The 19,876-nt window shown below is 39.9% G+C and overlaps 1 protein-coding gene across 3 annotated transcripts in view; it reads left to right on the top strand.

Moving 5' to 3' along the window:
- The window catches only part of banp (BTG3 associated nuclear protein), a 48,397-nt gene extending 29,554 nt beyond the window's left edge, over window positions 1–18,843 (top strand). For all 3 annotated transcript variants that reach the window (XM_053237079.1, XM_026919960.3, XM_026919961.3), the window contains 2 exons: window positions 7,948–8,088; window positions 17,100–18,843. In XM_053237079.1, the coding sequence (XP_053093054.1) occupies window positions 7,948–8,088; window positions 17,100–17,222 (264 nt within the window). In that variant the 3' untranslated portion in view covers window positions 17,223–18,843. The remainder of the gene's footprint in view (window positions 1–7,947; window positions 8,089–17,099) is intronic.
- The last annotated feature ends 1,033 nt before the right edge of the window (window positions 18,844–19,876 follow it).

The following is a 19,876-nucleotide window of genomic DNA, read 5'->3' on the forward strand; positions in this document are numbered from 1 at the left end:
GTTTTGGTCCCAAGAACTGGTTTGGCTTCATGTCGTAGCTGCGTGTTGGTAAATTTGTAGTAAATTATAGTGATTATTTTTCTCAGCTGGACCACAGCCTGCACCTGATTGGCTGATTTTAACTGATGTTGATTTTATTTGAAAACAGTGCTGGGTGTGTTTGATATCTTGGCCCTGCCTGTATCAGGGTGTTGGATTTCTAGCTAAAATGTATCCTTAAGGACTATGTGTATAGACTCTCAACAGACATTTATGGGCTGATAGCATTTCTGAAAAGACCAGGGCATTACTTCTTCAAACAGATTTAAGATGAACTTGACTCCTAATTTTTAAGTATATACTCGAATCCTATCCTACAGCAAAGTTAGTTCCAAAAGGTACAAAGTTAGTTCCAAGCGGTAATATTAGCAGTAAGGAAGTGTGTGGAAGGTCAGCCATTAAGCTACTGGAGAGGTTTTGTTGAGGTCTGTGGGAAGATTGGAAAGGAATGTCATGTGGTTCTGTTATCTGTTTTGCAAGTTCTTTGCAATAGTGGCTGGTGTTTGTGATTTAAAGAGTGGTATGGATTTTACGGCTGTCAAAACACATTGTGTTTTTTGGGAATTGAGTGGTTTTGGAGGTGAAAGAGATATCAACACTGGGTGAACTTTAGGATGGCCAGTCATAAACAGTCATAGATAATCGCAAATGTTTGTTCACTGCCAATGAAATCTAATTCAGTAAGCAATAGCAACATGGAAATACTGGCATAAAATATGTAACTTTTTTTAATGGAAAGGTTGCAGTCAGTAAACTACATTAGAAACAACACTGCATTCTGTAGCTCTGTTCTCCTTAAATTAAAACAAAGTAGACCTAAAGCAGTGATTGCTTTGACATTTTTCAAAACTTTTAATAACAAATTCATTACAAAATGTTCTTTTACGTATATATAGTCTGTTTTTGGTGAACTTTATATTAACTTATTTGATGTTTTGTTTCATTCCACACACACACACCCCTCCCCGTCTTTTTGTTTCTCCTTTTTGACGCAGAATAGTGGAGAGAGCACTGCAGTAGAGCACGTGGTGTTGCCTGCTTAGCTATGTGGCCAACTTTCTCCACATCTGATTGATCTGTAACATTTTTGTGTAAATAGAGAAGAAAGAAAGCACAAGGCACGGTGAAATACAGCTGCAGAAATCATTCAGAAAGACGCCAGTTTTTTTTTCCTCTGTTACCGGAATGATGTAAACATCAGTTTCCGTAAAATTACAGTCTGATCCAGAGTGTATGTGTTTAAGGGGGCGCCAAAGGTTCAGCTGAGTATTTGTTAGAAAACTTTCTGAATTATCAATGAGTCGTAAAGAATCTTTTCAAACGGTATTTCCTTTCAACTTTGGGGAAACAAGTAAGGCTCAAACCTGCCAATGTCAGAGGTTCTGTTATACTTCCAGGTGGCCCAGTCATATTTCAGACAAGCAGCTAACTGAGGGTGTTCTCACTCAACCTCTGTTTGCCCTGTATAGCAAAGCATGCTTTCAGCTGGATCTTATCAGCTGGAGAACAGATTCTGTCGAGCTGATTAAAGGCTTTCAGGGGTTACGTGGTTTATGCGGTGACCTTTTGGTTTTTTTTGCTTTTATTTATTCACTTCTTGTTTCTTTATTTCTTCTTTGCTTTTTTGCTGATTTTTGCTTTTCTGTATTTATTCCTTGTCTTTTTATCTCTGTATCTCTTCTTCATTCCTCCCTGCACATGTGTTCTGGCTCTGGTCTGCCTGCTGCAGATGTTGTTGACATTTGATGACTGTAGATACAAATGACTGTAGATTTTTTTTGTAGCTTTGTGAGCATGTTGCAGTAGAATGGGCTGAAAATGATGCGGGTAACATGGGCCTTACCTCTGCAACTCCTGGGAAGAAACAGTGAGTTTGATCATTTTGATATCTGGTGCAGATGGTACTCCTGTTTCTGATGTATTCTGGTATCTCCATGCTTCAATGGCATGTTCAGCTTTCTCAACTTGTTCCATATAAGGCAAGTGTCAGACCTCATAGTACAGAAAAAATTGTAACGGAAAAACGTCCCAAAAATTTGATTTTATTCTGAGAGAGAAGTGGTGAGCCACTACAACCACCTAGATGTCGCTTTATTGCAGCTATGATTGAGTCTTGAGTTCAGCTAGCAAAGTTTGTTAGTTCATGCACCATTCAAGTTCACAACTCCTTCTGTTTTGGGGTGTGTCACAGGCTTTTATTTATCTTTTATAATTGAGTTTAGTGAGATTCATATGTAGTGAAGATACTGGAACCCAGATAAAGGGGCTTTGGAAGAGGACTTGTTTGTACAGTTGGTTATTGTGTTTCAGAGCAAGGTCTTTGCTGAATGTTTTTCACATTAAGCTGTTATTGTTTTGTTCTGTCATCTTTGCTCCAGTTGCTGGATGCGTTTGGTGTCCTGTGTTACTGCTGAAGGCATTACTGCATAACTGAAAGATTTATTTAAATCTTTTTTTCCTCTTTTTGTTTGTTTTTGGGCCTAGCAACCAGTCCACAACGAGTGAGGATTTCAGTTCACTGGGTTCACTATACTGCACTCATGTTGTACCTGGTGGATAGACTGAATAGATGGAGCAGATTTGATGATCTAACTTTGTCTCCATGCAAAAAAAGCTTTAGTGGTCTTTCCCAGCTATTTCACAGGCCATCCTTTCAGCAATCAGTCACAGATACTTCCTGGGTACCAGCCATTTTCGCCATCTTGATGTATGTTTCTGCACAAATGATCACGTGCCAGGTATTTTTTTTTTTTGTCTTGATCACATTTCCAAGGATATACCCCACCTGACAAGTTCTTGTTATCCTGTGCCAAAACAGGTTATATGGAAATCCTGTGTCAGAACATTTGTCTGGAAATTTTTCTTCTATGTGTCAGAGTTTTTGAGCAGGTGATGCTATAAATGCTCTGAATTAGATGGGTTTGTTGTAAAAGTGTGGAACTACATGCTTGTGAACTGAATGAAGAAGAGCAGTTAAGAGAAGCTGATTTGAGAACAGTGCTAGAGTCAGTTGATGAGAGTTTCTTTCATCACTTCCTCTCCTAAAGCTTGTAAACCCTCAGTGTGTTGAGCCTTTGCAGCTGAACATGCAAACGAGTCTCAACTAGAGGTTTACAGTTCCGGTTCCTTCAGTGGGCTGGTTTAGAGAAGTATTTGTATAAATCCAACACCCATATACACACACCAGAGATACCAGCTATGAATAGATGATGACACATGCAAATGTTTGGATGAAACTATGTGTATGTAAGCAATGTGTCTCTAAGTGAGGGAGCATGTCAGGGCCTTGAACAGAGTCATGACATGAAGCGTGACTTTATTCGTTTTCTCAGTTTTATTGCTGTTCGGGCGTTGTCTCATTTAAATCCTCATTTAAAAAGATCAAGTTAGGGCTGTTATTTGAATTTGAAAATGTAAAAGTAACCCTTAGGGCTCTGTCTGTGTGAGCACTTGTGTATTCATGAACTTCCTTTCCTCCCAACTTCTCACTATGTGTGCTTCTCATTAAGCTGTCCTCCAGAATTCAAATCCTTGACAGATTTGGACAGGTTTCCTGGTCTCAAACATCTCATATTAAACTAATTTCAGATGACTGTGCTTAGAACATCAAGGTGAAATAGTCATCCTGATTTATACTTTCAATCTGTATTTTCTACATACAAATACAGTATTTTATTGTTGCACTGTGAGACTTTGTGAATGCATCTGTAGTGTGTCAACACAGAGATATCATTTGAGTACAAACTTGGCAGAAGTCTGTTGCAAATGTTGACATTGCCATTGCTATTCAGCATCACTAAGCTGTTTGTCCTTAAAAGATTTAATTTATTAATTTACTTTTCTGTGATCTAATTTTTTTGCTGTATTATCCCTGAATTTGTGAGAGAGTCACCCATCAGGTGCCCCAATTTTGTGTGTGTGTGTGTGTGTGTGTGCGTGCGTGCACTATTTTATACCTGCATGTGTTTGTTGGATATTTAACAAACGATGAAGTGAACTCAAAATCTCAGAATGACTGTCCTGCTCACACTATACGACTTTTATCACTTGGCTGTTGTTTTGTGGAAGTAACAGTGTGCACACTATACAAGCGAGTGCAGATGAGGCTCAGTGTTCACCTGGAGAGATCCCTGCCAAAGTCCTGCTTTCCCAAGAACATAAACATAAGAGCTGTCTATCTTGTGACTTCTTTTTTCCAAATGCAACTGGTGGTTGTTTCTGTGCTATTTTGTATGGAAACAAGAAAAAAGAGAAATAAGAGAAAAATTAGTCTGTCACAGATAATCTTATCCAACCTCAAATCCTATAATGTGCATTTGCAGTTATACAGCATTGCAGTTATTGTGCTTTTGGCTTGACCACCAATGATGCTGCAGAGGATAACCATGGTTTGTGTGTCCTTCTCTTATATTCTCTTATCTGTTTTCAGCACATCACTGTTTGTAGCTGGGCCTTCTTTATGGCCTGATGACTTACAAATTAAAAAAATTCAAACCAGATCTAACTTGACGGCTCTAAATTAAATTCTGAGTTACATACTACAGCTTTAGTGTTAGTACCAGGCTTAATCACAGTCTCATCTATTTTAGTTAGTGAATGAGCTCTGTGATATGTCTTAGGTTGCTCCAAACTGTTCCATCTTGTTACACCGAGCCTTGCTGGAATCCCATTGCAACTTATAAAAGTCACCTGCAATTTTTGCACACATGTCTGATGGATAGCTTATAAGCAGTCATCATTTTACAATTCAGTGTTCACCCATAACTCAGTACTAGATTGCCATTCACTTTACTGTTCTTTGCAGAATGTTGGTCTTAGACAGATTATGTATTGCATATATAAATTGCGTAAATTCGGATTGAATATTCCTTCATAAATTTTAAAGGCAGAATATTTGTAAAGATTTTGACCCACTCCACTTGAGGGCAGGGGGAAATCAACTATTATTTATTTCTGCATTATGAATTAAAGTAGATAGCAATGCTATATAGAAAGCAATGGATTTATATTTCTCTTCACATATTTGAAGCCTGATGACTTGGTGCCCGTCTGCTTGTGCTGTAATTAAAGCAGTATGACTTACCCTAATTGTACTGTAGGGATCTGAGTGATCTTACACTAGTTTGGTTAAGAAACAGGAGACGCTGTGGTAAAGCTGGCAAATTTTCTCAGTACCAGTGGAGACGCATTGGGCACCACGATGACTCGGCGCAACCTCGAGACATGCCAGTGACTCACAGCTTCAAAGCCAAGGTTTGAATTGTGGTGGGAGGGGGAGCCTGAGCCTGCACTGCATCTTTAATTGAGGTTTGTGTGGCATTTTGTGCTGAGCGACAGATTCCTTCTCCTACTAATTGAGAATGGATGGCAGTTCTGTCCCCTGCTGGTATCACACGGTATGTGTTGTTGTGAGTGCTCAGGCAGTGAGGTCATCAGGGGGAGATGGAGAGGTGTGATGATACATGAACAACAGGAGGCTGATGATGATATGAGGAATGACATTGCTGAACGAATTATTCACTTTGTTCATCTGTTGTTTTACCTCAGCTTTGTGGACTGTGTGTGTGTCTGCTTGTGTGTGTATGTTTGCCTGCCTTTGTTGATTACATACTGGGATGTATTCTCTGTCAGCATCAGTTCTAAAGTTTAGCTTCCCATCAGCGCGTTCTCTCTCTCTTTCACTCTCTCTCTCACTCACACACGCACACACACAGAGACTAGGGATGTAACCAAATACAAATACATTATTCAGATTGAACAGATAATACGTTCCAAACGGATACAAATACAGATATGAATAGGAGGGCCACTGTTTTTTTTTTTTTTTTTTTTTTAAAATAACAACAGCTTGCCAGAAATGTTCAGAGAGCATCTGATTGAAACTAGAAGTGTGTATTGGGACTGGAATACTGCGGAAGGCAACAAAAAACAAAAAAGTTGAGCAAGTGGGTGGATTTTACCTGCATGTAGGTGTGAGTGAGTGGACAGATATGAGGCTAAAATAAAGACAACATTCATTAACATGAGCATACGGCAGTCCTTTGTAACTGCCTGATCTGGGGTGCAGCTGATTAAATTAAGCATTTTTGTTTAGATTTTAGGCAATAGAACTAAACTAAAATCATTAGAATTTATCACTGGAAGGTAGAAAGAAAAATAATAAATGCATGAGTGGGATTAAAAACAGTCCTACAAACATGTCTAGTTAAAGACAAATATTTGGAGCGCTAAACAGATACAGACACAGATCATGGCATTGTGTTACACCCTCAACACACACATTCATTTGTTATTAAGTCATTATCTGAATATGAATGTTCTCATCCACACCAACAGGGCCTCTTTTGTTGACCAGTAAAATCCATGAGATTTTAGTGGAATTACTACAAATTTATGAGCTGTTTGAAAATTAAATTCCTCTTGTTGTAGTCATATCCATCAAACAAACTGATGCTGTAGTAGATTGAGAACACGCACTGAAACAGTGCAGTGTCAGTACTGCGAACAATGTGCATTTTTTTTTCTGTCTGTATAAAAATGGGGGAAATGGTCGATTGAAACATAATGAGTTCCGTAGCAGCACCTGAGCTTTCATTTTAACTGGAAATAGAGCTCCAAAGTTGGCTAAAATGCCCGGCTTCCGTAGTCTCGTACTCACAGACTGTAGATCACAGTGGCGCAGAGCTGGTGTCATTTGAAAGCTACTAAAGAGCTCTTTTAAGTATTATAACAGGTTGTCATTGCCGTATGGAGCTATCAGGCCCAGCATGCTCTCTATATATCTTATGGGTTGTGCAGATTGGGACCTCCAGTGTTCAAACAGTGCAATTGCGTTAGATGCATAATTAATAGAATCGATATTTTTGTATCGTGATGTGTCACAATGTATCATAACACCACTAGTGAATACACATCTGGTACTTCTTTTGAATAATTCTCTCTCTCCCTGTTTGTGTAATGTGTGACATGCTGGGAATTAGAGAGCAGGGGTAGACTGTAAACTCTGATTTTAAAGTTCCTGGCAGCCTCACACACAGACCCATCAGATGCAAAGTTTCCAGGCAAAGATTTTTGTCAGTGTAAAAGAATTCATATGGATTGCAAATTCAGAATGTAGTACATGTACCCTAAACTCTGTAGTTCACCTGCATGTTACATGGGATCTGAATGCATGTGCATGGGCGGCACATCAGTGTCACCAGAACAAGAACTTAATGAGTCCTGCTGGTGTAACAAGTAGCTAACATTGGTTCACACTTGGTTGAGTGCTGAATTGCCTTATGCGCATTTCACAGAAGTCTCAAATGGTGTCAGTCTGAGCAAATCGTGATTCAAAAGCCCTTAATGAACAGAAAGCAAGTAGAATTATAAGTTGTTGTCCCTTACCTACAATCTATCCAACTTCAGAATTGTGTGTTTTTTGGGGGTTTTTTTTTCATCTTCCTAGGTATGTTAAAACCAATTTATTTAAGCCTCCATTTTGGTCAGTGTGCACACATGCAAACAATACATGCAGTTATTTATATTGCAGTTGTAAAAATAATCACATGCAAGGTTTATTTGGCAGTTATTTTTCTATTAAACAGATTATTATACGGAGTTACACCTTCAATCAGATAAACTCCATTCAGAATGGCCTCAGTTGGTTTACTGCTGATTGAAGTTAGATAATAAATATTATTAGACTGCATGTAAACTCAGATTGTGCCATGAGGTATTTTGAGCAGTTTCCCACTTATACAAGCGTTAACTTGAAACACTAGTTTAGACAAATATATCAGCTTTGTTCCTGTCTCTGCTACCATGTGGATGTACTACAGAGTGGCCTTCAGTAAATAAGCAGTATGAGTCAGGTTGTCTCAGCTGGCATCCTTTCATCCTGAGCTTTCACTCTGTGCATCTGTGTAGGTTTTGAGAGGGACTCAGCTCATTGCAGTGGCCTCTGCTGATGGGACAGGGACGGTGGAGGCGTCTCCTCTGCAGGCAAATGACATCCAAGTTCAATACGTCCAGCTGGGCTCTGTGACTGACCACACAGGAACTGTGCAGGTAAGGAGACACACAGACAGACACACACCCCTACACTCTTCCCCATAGGTAACAGTTAACACTTCCATTCAGCACACTTCAGAATGGCAGGTTTGATACAGTCAGGATGGAGTTGCATCTGCTGGATATATTTTTTAAATTGTTTATTTATTTATTTTTTTAATACCTCCTGTAAATCCTGGCTGCCTTCCCACTGCTCTGGCTCCAGCATTTGGGCTCTGTAAATTGGCACATCACGTTAGTTTGTTTTCATAAACTTTCTGTCTTACTCTTTCTATCTCTGTAATGCCCTGTATGTGAGGAAGTACTGTAATCATTTCCTTATGGTGACTTTATCATGTTTCAAAGATGCTAAGGCCACGTTTACACAAACACCACAAAAGTTTTAGTGATCCTTCTAATTCCCGGGCACAAGTCACCTTTAGAGGATGTATGGAGTGTGTCATAATGCTACATATGCTTGGAACGAGGCATACATGTTACATTCCTATTTCTGCACCATGAAGAATATATTCTTCTCCACATCCAGAATGAGATGCAGTCAGAATTCCAGCAGTTCTGCCCACTGTCTGGATTCTTCTTAGCATTTAAAAGCATATGAGCATGCGAAAGATGGAATGTTTGAAGAAGGGAAAGTAATAATTAGTAGATGAGCTTCAAATCCCTTTGGCATGGTGGTGAAGTAGAGGGTAATGCAGGCCATGTGGAAAGAAAGAGGAGGGCACTTGCTTCCCAATGGAGCCTTTAAAGTGGCCAGTCTGGCAAAACCAAAACAGCTGACTTTCGGGAGTCACTGTTGTCTATATGTTTAAATGGTATTTTATTATGCTAAGGAGAGCGAAGTATAGAAACGAGGAAGTGTGTGAAATTGTGAAACTTGCCTGTGTCTCTGCCAGGTGGTTTATGTGAATATCCATCCTTCTCTCCCACCAGGAACAGAGTGGATTCTTCTGAACCAATGGCATTATAAAACTGTACTAACATCTTTCCCTCCTTGATGATTTGTGGCATTGCGTTTCAGCTGGAATGCACTGAATCAAGCTAGGAATATCTTAGCCACACTCTGTGTATCTGCTCTTTTTTTCACATCTCACACACTCTCATTTGCTTTTTTTTCTTTGGTCTGTTTCTCCTTCAATCTGCAAACACCACATGTATTTACTAAATCCTTCCTTCATCTGTCCATTGGTCTCTGCAGCTGGATTCCCATTCAAAAGCTTCACAAATTAATTGAATTTCCAAAAATGTGGCAAAAATTGACTGCAAAAAAAAAGACTTTTGAATCTTTTTCTTCTTCTCTACTGGTATCTGAAAATACTGAAGATGACATGGCAAGAGTAAGGAGAAAAGACTACAAAGTGCATGGCTATTGTTGACTTTTGCAGGAAATGAAAGACCCACCAAACATGCATCAGTATAGAGGAGAGATTGTGTCTCCATCTTTACCTGCTAGCTAATGAAGCACAAGATAAATTAGTTGGAACATAAGAGATTAAAAATCTAAAAGTAAATCCTATGTTTTACACAAAACATACATGTAAAACATGTTATAAACATGTTATAATCTGACAGTTTTTATAAAAGATATTTGGACTACAGCCAAAAGGCATAATAAAATTTTTAGGAATGTTTGAATGGAGTTGGAAACATGACTCATGGCCCAATCATCAGTGATAAAAAAAAATTAAAAAAAAAAGTATTGCTCTTTTTGCAAGTCATCTTTCAACCTTTACACCTCAGCCAAGCATTTTTTATTTATTTATTTTTTCTTTTTTTTCTTTTCTTTTTTTTATTTTTTTACTCCATTTGCCATTCCTTTTTTCTATGTATATATAAAATAGGTGGACCCCATATGTACTTTATCTTTTCATTCAATTCAGTTTAAATTTTATTGGCATGGCTGTGTGTTCTACGATGTTGCCAGAACATTGGAGGGAAATGGATCGGAATCACAAATAACACTAATAACAGTCATACCAATAATATTACCAAAATTAATAACAGCTGTATGATAATGACAACAATAATAACAATAGATATTGTTGCATACTTTATAGTGAGTATTGTTCTACACCCTTCACCAAGGAGGTTCTGTAGTTTATCAGATGGAAACCTCTGATTAATGTTTGTGATTAGAATTCAGAGGTATTTAGATATTAAAATTTCTCAAGACTTTTTACATTTTTAACAGTCAAATTGTCATACAGTGTGCACATACTCCCTCCTCTCTGAGAAGCCAGGTGTACTTATTCAGGCTGTCTGTGCTGCAACAGTGAGTAGATACTGTGCCAATCAGTCCTCTCTGTTTAGAGCCTGATAGCACTCTGGCTGACTCTGGCTTTTAGTTTCACAGTGGCAATGTTCCACACAGGTGTCTTAACTCTGTTTGATGCTAGTTGATGATTTTATTGGGTTGTAAAGTGGCGCTGATCTGGGTGTGCTTTGTGTTCATGCCAATAAAAGGGTAAGTGAACCAGCTGACTATGGGTACCCTCTTCTGAAGTCAATTTGTGGGACTGTAGTGCCTTAAAATGCAACGCCTCCCTGGGATTGAGTCTTTTCATACTATTTTTGGAATTGGGTTCTTGTATTTTTATCATCAAATAGTCAGAAGTAGAACTTTGTCATTCCAGCAAGTACACAGCAGAACAAAATAGTTCTTCATGGCCTTGGTCCAACATACACTATATGTCAAAACGTTTGTGGACACCTGACCACCACACCACACCCATATGTGGCTCTTCCCCAAACTGTTCTCACAAAGTTGGAGACATATAATTGTATAGGATGTCTTCCGAGCTAAGGGCCCAAACCTGTTCTATCATGATAATGCCCCTGTGCACAAAGCGAGGTCCGTGAAGACATGGTTTGCCAAGGTTGGTGTGGAAGAACGTGAGTGGTCTGCACAGAGCCCTGACCTCAACCCCAATGAAGACCTTTGGGATGAACTGGAATGCTCACTCCGCCCCATGCCTCCTTGCCCCATACCTCCATGCCTCCTCAGGAAAAAAACATTTCCTGAGTGAAAAGTCATTAAAAAGAGGGTCTGTGTAACCAGCGTTTAATAAATATGACGAACATACCCTATATATGGATGCTCTATCACACCCATATGTGCCCATTTCAAAACCATGGGCATTAACATGGCGTTGGGCCCCTTTTTGCTATAACAGTCATATAGTGTTTTGGCATAACAGAAAAATGCTTGCCCTATTGTCAGGAGTTAGCAAATTTGAATCCCATTGATGCCACAGCCACAGACTCAGTAGTCACACAGAAGCTGATGTTAAATACATAAAGTGACTAATAGGAAAATTATAGGATGTAGTTGAAAGTAGGATCAGCCTAATTCTGTCCTTCTTGCATTTGTGGTTGTTTTCTTTTAGGCTTTCAGCATCATTTAGAAGAATTTTGCATTCAGGGTATTTGTTGACTGCTTGTACCTTCTAGTTTAGTGATGATGCCTGAGTCGTCACTATACCTAACTTCAATACAGTGCAATGGTGTAAATTAATTTACACAGAATTAAGATGGGTACATCAGTTTGGTAGAATGTACTTTTTTGCCTAACATGATGCTTTTTCATTTTGTGAATTCACTGCCATTCTAAAACTTCCCCAAACAGTAATGGTGAGGCTGATATGCTGTGAATGTACTATCTTGTGTGCTCTAAGATACTGCTACCTTGAAACTTGCATCTGTGTTCCTGGTGTCTAGATGTCTCATAAAGCTCATGATGTTAGTCTTTTCAAGGTTTAATGGCAAGCCTCAGTTCTGGCAGTGGTTATCCAGTAGGTCCAGGTACTGCTCATGGATGGCAGATCATCAGCTGAAACTAAATCCCAGCAAGACTTAGCTGCAGTATATCCCTGGATATGCATCCCCAAGTAAAGATCTTGTGATTTCCCTAGACAACTCTGAAATCACACCATCCGGCACTGCACACAACCTTGGGGTATTTCCGGACAACCAGCTATCCTTCTTGCCTCAGATTGATAACATGTAAAGGTTATGCATGTTTATCTGTTAACACCAGGAAGATCCAGCCATTACTAGCTACAGAGACCACTCAGATGCTTGGTCAGTCCCTTGTCACTTCAAGACTGTACCACTACATTTTGTTTCTGGCAGGTGTGCCCCTGCTTGCCATCTGACCCCTGCTGCTGATCTAGAATGCAGCTATAAAACTTGTTTTCAACCTTCACAAGTTCTCCCACATGACCTCATTGCTGCATTCGCTCCACTGGCAGTGTAAGTGCCACCTACCTGAGGGCACTTATCACACACCAGTCTGCACCACACTCCATTCCAGCCTCTAGCATATATCGACTGGATCCAACATCTGTCTAGGTACAAGGAAGACCTGCATTAAGAATCTTCTCTGTCCTGGCACCCATGTGGCAAAATGAACTTCCCCTGGCTGTCTTCAGACAAACTTCACCAAGCACTTGAATTGGCACTTATTTAATTTGTTTAATCTGTCATTTTTTTCTTGCTGTCCTAACCCTCCTGCCTAACAGCATTTTAGCTTAATGGGATTCTTAGTACCTGACATAGTGATCTAGCATGAAGATGTTTTTGATGGAGACTACAAAGCACTTCTGTAAGTAGCTATGGATAAGGTCATCTGATAAATGTAACTGCTATAGCCCATATTCTGTGAGCAGCAGCAGCAACAGCACCGAGTCATCTGCATAGAGCAGGAGTTTTGTTTTCCTATCCTATAAGGTGGGTCCAGGGAAAGCAGACAGTTTAATTTGCACTGCTGGCTCATTAATGTCAACGCTGAAAAATGTTGGACTACATCTGCATCCCTGTTGCACCACTTTTTTCTTGTCCTCTCTCTCTCTCTCTCTTGTTCTGTCTCTGGGCAGCTTTCCACATCTTCAGTGTACCGTGGCATATGTTCACTCTTCCATTTTCCACTGTTTCTCTGTATTTCAAGGTTTCTTGCTCTCTCCTCCAAACAAATACACAGATCCTGTCCTGCTTGTACAAAACTGATGCAAACAAAATGTCCTCATATTTCTCTTTACAGGCTGCTGTCCAAGTGTTAAGCCTGGGTACTGGTCTTTCCTGGCATGTTTTTTCTCTCAGATTCCATCTCTCCTCTCTCATTCCATCAATCCATCTCTCTATTCCTTACACGCACAAATCTTTGGCTGATATTTAACACTCATCTTCTGTCATCTTCCTTTAGCTTGCTGTGCCAAGCCCAGAGGGCCAGTGTGTGAGAGACTTCATGACTAGCCTTGTTCACCACTCACAGCCTATCTCATTCACAGCCAGGCTCTTCTGATATTGATGCCCTTTCCTTCTCAGCTCTGAAGCATGAGTTCAGGCAGTGTTGCCTCATTGGGTGCATTTTATGACAACATGGGTTCACTGGAGAGTGTGTTCTCGATTACCCCGTGTGTTGAGCTGCACTTTCTTGGATCATCTGGGTTTTATTGTAACTGTTGCTGTAATCATGTTTGTTTACACTTTGCGGCTATCTGGAAAAGTCTTCAATGATTGATGATTATCAAAGCATAGGAAAAAAAAATCAACAAGCAAGTTGATTTAAATCAACAACCTCAGAGCAAGTTAATCTGGTGATTACGTGCTCTTTTTTTTAAACCATGCTCTGACCTAACGGGGGGGAATCAGTAAAAGCAGCCACTGAGGAATAATGAAATTTGCCATAATTACCTAAACTGTAGAAAGGTCACTGTATATCGATTCATATTTAGGTGTCCATTTACACTCTCTGCTTTTTTTCTTGTATTATAACCAGTTGGGCATTGATAAAGCCATATTTACCTTGACAGCCTCTTCTTCATGACCAGCAAAAGCATCGTACAGATAGAAAGCAATCAGGAGATACTGCTGGGTATACATAAATCAATTCCTCACATTTCTCCAATCAAATTGCACATTTTTAACCTATTTATCATGCCTTCATAGCATTTGACATTTCTCGCATTTGTACCTGAATCAGACCTTGATGGTCCCCTTACTGTCATAAAGTCAGTGCTTCTACGAAGCTCCACGCTGTATGAAGGGTAGAATGAGAATTATGAGAATTGCTATCATCTCTTACCCAACATGTGGTAGCATTTAGTGAGTGCTTGAAAAATTACTCAGTTATTTTTATTGATGTATTTATTTGACCCAACATTTTGTTTGCCTTTTTTAATGCAATAGTTTCCATAAAAGACACTAAATAACAAAAAGTGGGCAGATACAAGTAAAAGAACATTTCCAGGCAGGAAATGCTGTTCCATGTACAGATCAATTGAATCTTGACAGAATGGATGCTGTTAAAAAGTCTTACACCTCCTTGGTGCTGGTTCAGCCATAGGTCACGTTCCAGTGCTGGGCAGAACAGCTGAGCTATAAGCGGAGAGATGTGTGCATGTGTTTGTGAGTTGTAATTTATCTGGAGATAAAAGGTTCGCTGGAGGCATGATAGGAATGGCGTAAATGATGTTAATGAAAGAAGAGGTCTTTAATATATCTATAGCCAGTATTTACTGTATACAGCCTACCCTCTTTGAAAAACTGTTGTTCAAATGTTGTCATGTTGTGTTGTGGGGTATCAAACTAGACAAAGAAACCAAAGCTATCTACATTTTTATTGCATACCTTGCATACCTGAGCAAGAAACAAGCCACAGGCAGGCATCTTTCGCTTCAGCCAATCCAAAGAACAGATTGGACTGAAGAGATCATCAGGAATTCCCGTTTATATTGTATGTCCTGTACTGGGACACAAAGTACATAATTGTATGCACCTAATAACTTGTATGCTTTCAGTTTTTCTTTGGTGTAGATGCTTGGTTTCTCCACCAGATAGATGTGTTTGTCAGGCCATTCGATGGTAGGCCAGAGGGTCACATCGTTGGCCAATCCAGCCAGTGCATATAGATCCGGTTGTTTTAAACCATTGTATAGAGTTCATTTTTTTGTTGTAGTCCTCGTGGCCTTTTAATCCAAGTGGCTGTGCATACACTGAAATGATTGACATTGAAACATGGCTAACATTATCATGTGCACAGGCTAGCTAGCTAGTTTGACTGCTGTTTGGCTTTCTGCCTCCACTCTATATTCCCTGGTGCATGATATCACCAATGTTTACAAGCAGAAAAAAGTCTATATAATGGATCCCAATTATCACTGATGTTCTCTCAGAACCAATCCAGAACTGAATTTTCTTCTTGAGACCTGATTTTTCAATAGAAAATAAATGAAGGAACTACAATAACCATTAGGCTATATGAGCTCTGATTTCACACCTATTACTTAAAATGCCCATGACATAGCTTGAGAGCCATGATTTGATTCTGTACTTTCACATATTTCATTTCAAAACAGGAAGTCAGGGAGGGAGCATGTAAAAAATCTTGACTAGTGTGCGAGATATGCCACACTTCCTGTCCAGTCTAAATAGACTCAACAGTGGCTTAACAAACCAGCTAAATAAGAGGCCACAAGTTAAATAGAGCTTGTTTTCAACTATGTGCATTTCTCACTGCCAGTTTACCGACTGTGACTTAGTCATGTTCAATATCCTAGAGCATAGACCTCCAGCCATCACTCCTTGAATTGGTGCCTGGGCCGTGGGCCGTTTGTAACCAGTCCACAGCAGTTTTTATGCTACCTGAGGGAGAGAGGGAAAAGACTGCTGTTCATCACAAGACAGTAAAATACAACTATATTGAGAAACAAGCTTTTTGGATAACTCTCTCTCTCTCTCTCTCTCTCTCTCTCTCACACACACACACACACACACACACACACACACACACACACACACACACTCTCTCTCTCTCTCTCTCTCACACATACACACACACGCACTCACTAATGTGCCTTGATATGTCCAAATGCTTGTTCATTGTTTAATACACACTTGTTAGCTGTATCACAGTTAGTGCAGCCTGCAACAGTCTTACATGTTTGAGCCAAGCTCAAGATTTTGGAGGGGGAATGAGCACAGACATACACACATATATACTCCAAACATCTTCTCAAAACACAAGATTTTTGGAAGGTGTATAGCAAACAAGATGCCGCACAACCACAACTACATGAATGTACAGTTTGTTTACAGTTTGTGTAAATGAGAAACTGTACAATTAGAATAAACTTTGATCTTAATTGTGTCTACAATGCTAAAAGACTAGAAAAAGCTCTAAAACTAAATTTTGATTTCATCAGGACTTTAAGCAGGAATTCCCATCACTGCCCTGTGGTGGAACAGTTACAATTCATGATTGAGTGCTTGAAGAACATGGGACAGAGCATTTGGCAGACAGATCGTATCCGTTGAACATGTTAGGTCAAAACATCAATGTTTTAGGGCTATGGCACACAAGGGACTGATGTAGTGTAGGCTGCTGGATTCACAGCTGTGTGGTGTGAGTGTGTGTGAAAGAGAGAGAAAGAGGCTTTAGTGTGTTCCTGGGCCATGTCCTTGAGTGACATTGCCTCTTCATGTTGTGCAGGTGTACAGTCTCTTGGCGAGTGTGAGAGGAAGGAATGACTCACTCAACATGCTCCGCTCTCAGAAGTGACTCATCGTCGTCCCTCGTGCTCTGCCTCACACACTGTTTTTATTTGGTAGTTGACAGAGATAAAGTATAGCCTTAATCCAACCCCTCTGCAGTTCACTTTGGTTCAATGGCCCATTATTGGTAGGGCTCTCAAATTCCGCAGCACTGATAGAGTTGAGTTCATAATGGTAGTGTTAACAGTGATCAAAGAAAATAAACATTGTATTAATGCAGTGTGCTAACAGCAGTACGTTTAAAAAAAAATGTAAGTGATGACAGTATTGTTAAAACATGGTATACATTTCTGTCATGGTATGGCTGTCACGGCCTCTTTCAATCTGATTTTTTATTTTTTTTTGCTTCAGTTATTTTTCATTCCTCTTCTCTAATCTTGTCATCTACTTGTCTGTTTTTATCACAACTCATATTCATCTTAGCTGTTTCTCTCTCCCCCTCCCTCTTTCTGTCACTTCAGGCTGAGGCACTAGGCTCTGCGCTGCAGGCAGAGATGGAGGTAAAGGAGGCCATACAGATCCAGCAAGGTGCAAACGGAGAAGTGGTCCAAATTCAGATGCCTGTCAACTCAGTCGGCACCTGAGACACCAGCTCATGCACTCTCTCTCATTCACAAGACTTCTAAGCGTACACACAGATGCATCATTGCGGTTCTGCAGCAGTAGCACCTGAGATACACAGAGAGAGAGAGAGAGAGAGAGAGAGAGAGAGAGAGAGAGAGAGAGAGAGAGAGATTGATATTCGTGGGTGCTCAAACTCAAAATCTGAGTGGACAACCATGGGTTAAGCCCAGGCAGAGAGTCTTTGTTTAAACAAATAATATAATTCCTTTTGGGTCAACCAGTCTATTGGCAATCTTCTGACAATCACAGACTGTGAAAGCAGCCAGTCAGCTTATTAACACAAAAGCAGTGTTGGCTCTAGTGCAGGCTTGTCAAAGCTGCATGGGATACAGGCTGTGGCCCAGCTGAGTACAGGAGAAAGGAGGTCCCAAAGCTCCCCCCCCCAAGCATCTGTGCTTCATCACTGCAGCAGCTTCACTGTGCAAGATGAGTTTATTTAACTACAGCTTAGAGGAGTCTGTCTAGCTGTTAGGTTTTCATGTTCAGCTAATCTCAGCTAATGTTGATGATCAGTTACGACAGAGATCGTACCTTGTAAAAACTGAATTTTGCAAATGAAGGTGACCTTTGCTACGCATGCTTCCTCCAAGGTTCTGATTGCATAATCAGCTGGAGCATCTACTGCATAACTGGCATCATATTGCTTTGTTAAAAATAATAAGTGAATTCTTTTTTCATTTTATTCGTTTGCTGTCATTGTTTGACTTTCAGTTGGGTTTCACAATGGTTAGCCCATTAAAGTCGATTGTAGGTTCCTGATACCTTATGGTAACAAATGTATTAAGCAGAAAATTTCTCATACTGTAGATAGGAAACATGAGATTGTATTTGGGATTGACAATGATCAAGCCCATGTACATTCAATGTGTTGCATAAGTATTCACCCCCTTGAACTTTTCACATTTTGTACTGGTACATCCTGGATCTGAAATGGATTTAATTGGGGTTAAATGTCATGAAAATTAGTTCTGGTGCAAGAGCAGTTTCCAACATAAGTCACATAATTAGGTGAATGGAGTCCAACTGTGTACAATTAATGTATCACATAATGTCAATATAAATAAATCTGGAATGTACCCGGAAGGCCCCAGAGTTTCTTAGAGAACATACCTAACCAAAGAGCAGTCCAGGACAGAGTGGTAACGTATCAGTGTTTGGCTATAAAAATATCCCAAACTTTGAACATCCCGTGTGATATCTGTTATTAAAACATGGACAGAATATGGAATATCTGCAACTCTGTCTTGAGGAAAATGTCCACCAACAGTCAGTAACCAGGTAAGGACACCATTAGTCAGAGAAGCAACCAAAAGGCCAAGGGTAATTCTAAATGTGATAATGTCACCACCATGCTTCAATGTGTGGATATTCTCCTCAGAATGATGAGCAATGTTGGGTTTCCATCACTTGTAGGACTTTGTGTCAAGGTCAAGCTGTTCAGTTATGGTCTCATCAGAACAAAAAGAACCACATGTTTGCTGAGTCTTCATCAAACCTTGATTTGCGCTGTAGAGAATACACTGCTTTACATTGTGTATGACTTGTTCAAAAGGGAATAAATGACTGCCATTGTGTCATGTACTGATACTGCATATGTTTCGGTTCTGAGTGTCAACAGTAGCTGCCAGATGGAATTCAGTAGAAAAAATTCAACAGAAAAAAATTTTCTTTTTACACATTGCTGTATATTATGATGCTGTTATGAATTGAGTTGTGAGAGCTTTGTGCTCTATATGAAGAAAGATCTGGGTTTAGTGACAGTGCTATCACTAATTTTAAAACACATGATTTGGATTTCAGGGGCCTGTGGTGTAATGGGTGATATTGTAAGTGTTGTAGTATTGTGGCTGTTTGCTGTTAAAAGAGTAGTCTGTTTTCTGTTAATTTTATATTCTGGGGACAGGGTGTGTAGAAGGATAAAGTACTTCCTCTAGGTCACCACACATTTTCTCATCACAGCTCAAGACACGGTGACCGAACTAAGCTTCCACTCCTGCTATAGTGCTTCCTCTCTCTGTCTCTGTGTATGTGTGTGTGTACTCCAGATGGAAGAGTGAGTCTCTGGTGATGGGTATCAGGAAGACTGGGGGAGAGAGATAAAGAGAGTCTTTTTGGAGCTTCACTGTAGTTCCCACACATTCTGTGATGTAATGGTGTATTTTGGAGTGCTTGCAAGAAACAAGTCGTACAACCATTGATAAACCCACTTCTTCTCTATTTCCTTTTGTTTTCTCTTAGTCTCTGTGTGTCTATTAACCACTATTTTAAGCTTCCACTCTCTATCTTTCCAGCACTTTAACACAATCCCTCTTTCTCAGATTTCTGCTCTTTTGCTCTCTCGTTCCCCCTCATCTGTTTTATCTGTCTGTCTCCCTCTCTTCCTCTCCTCTGTCTTTGTTCTACTATCAGACTGTTTGGGGCAGTCTTGGCAAAGCTGGAGCTACAGAAACCCCTCGCCCACCCCCCTTTCTTTGCCTGACTCATCCGATTCTTACGAGACCTAGCTGTCCTCGCCACTTGTTATTAAAAACAAAAAGACAGGCGAAAACTTCCATGTGGCCTAGTTTCTCCAGTTTCTTCAGTTTTTACTACTGGGCTCAGCACCAGGGACTTC

The sequence above is a fragment of the Pangasianodon hypophthalmus genome, chromosome 9 (genome assembly GCF_027358585.1).
Source record: "Pangasianodon hypophthalmus isolate fPanHyp1 chromosome 9, fPanHyp1.pri, whole genome shotgun sequence".
NCBI classification, from domain to species: Eukaryota; Metazoa; Chordata; class Actinopteri; order Siluriformes; family Pangasiidae; genus Pangasianodon; species Pangasianodon hypophthalmus.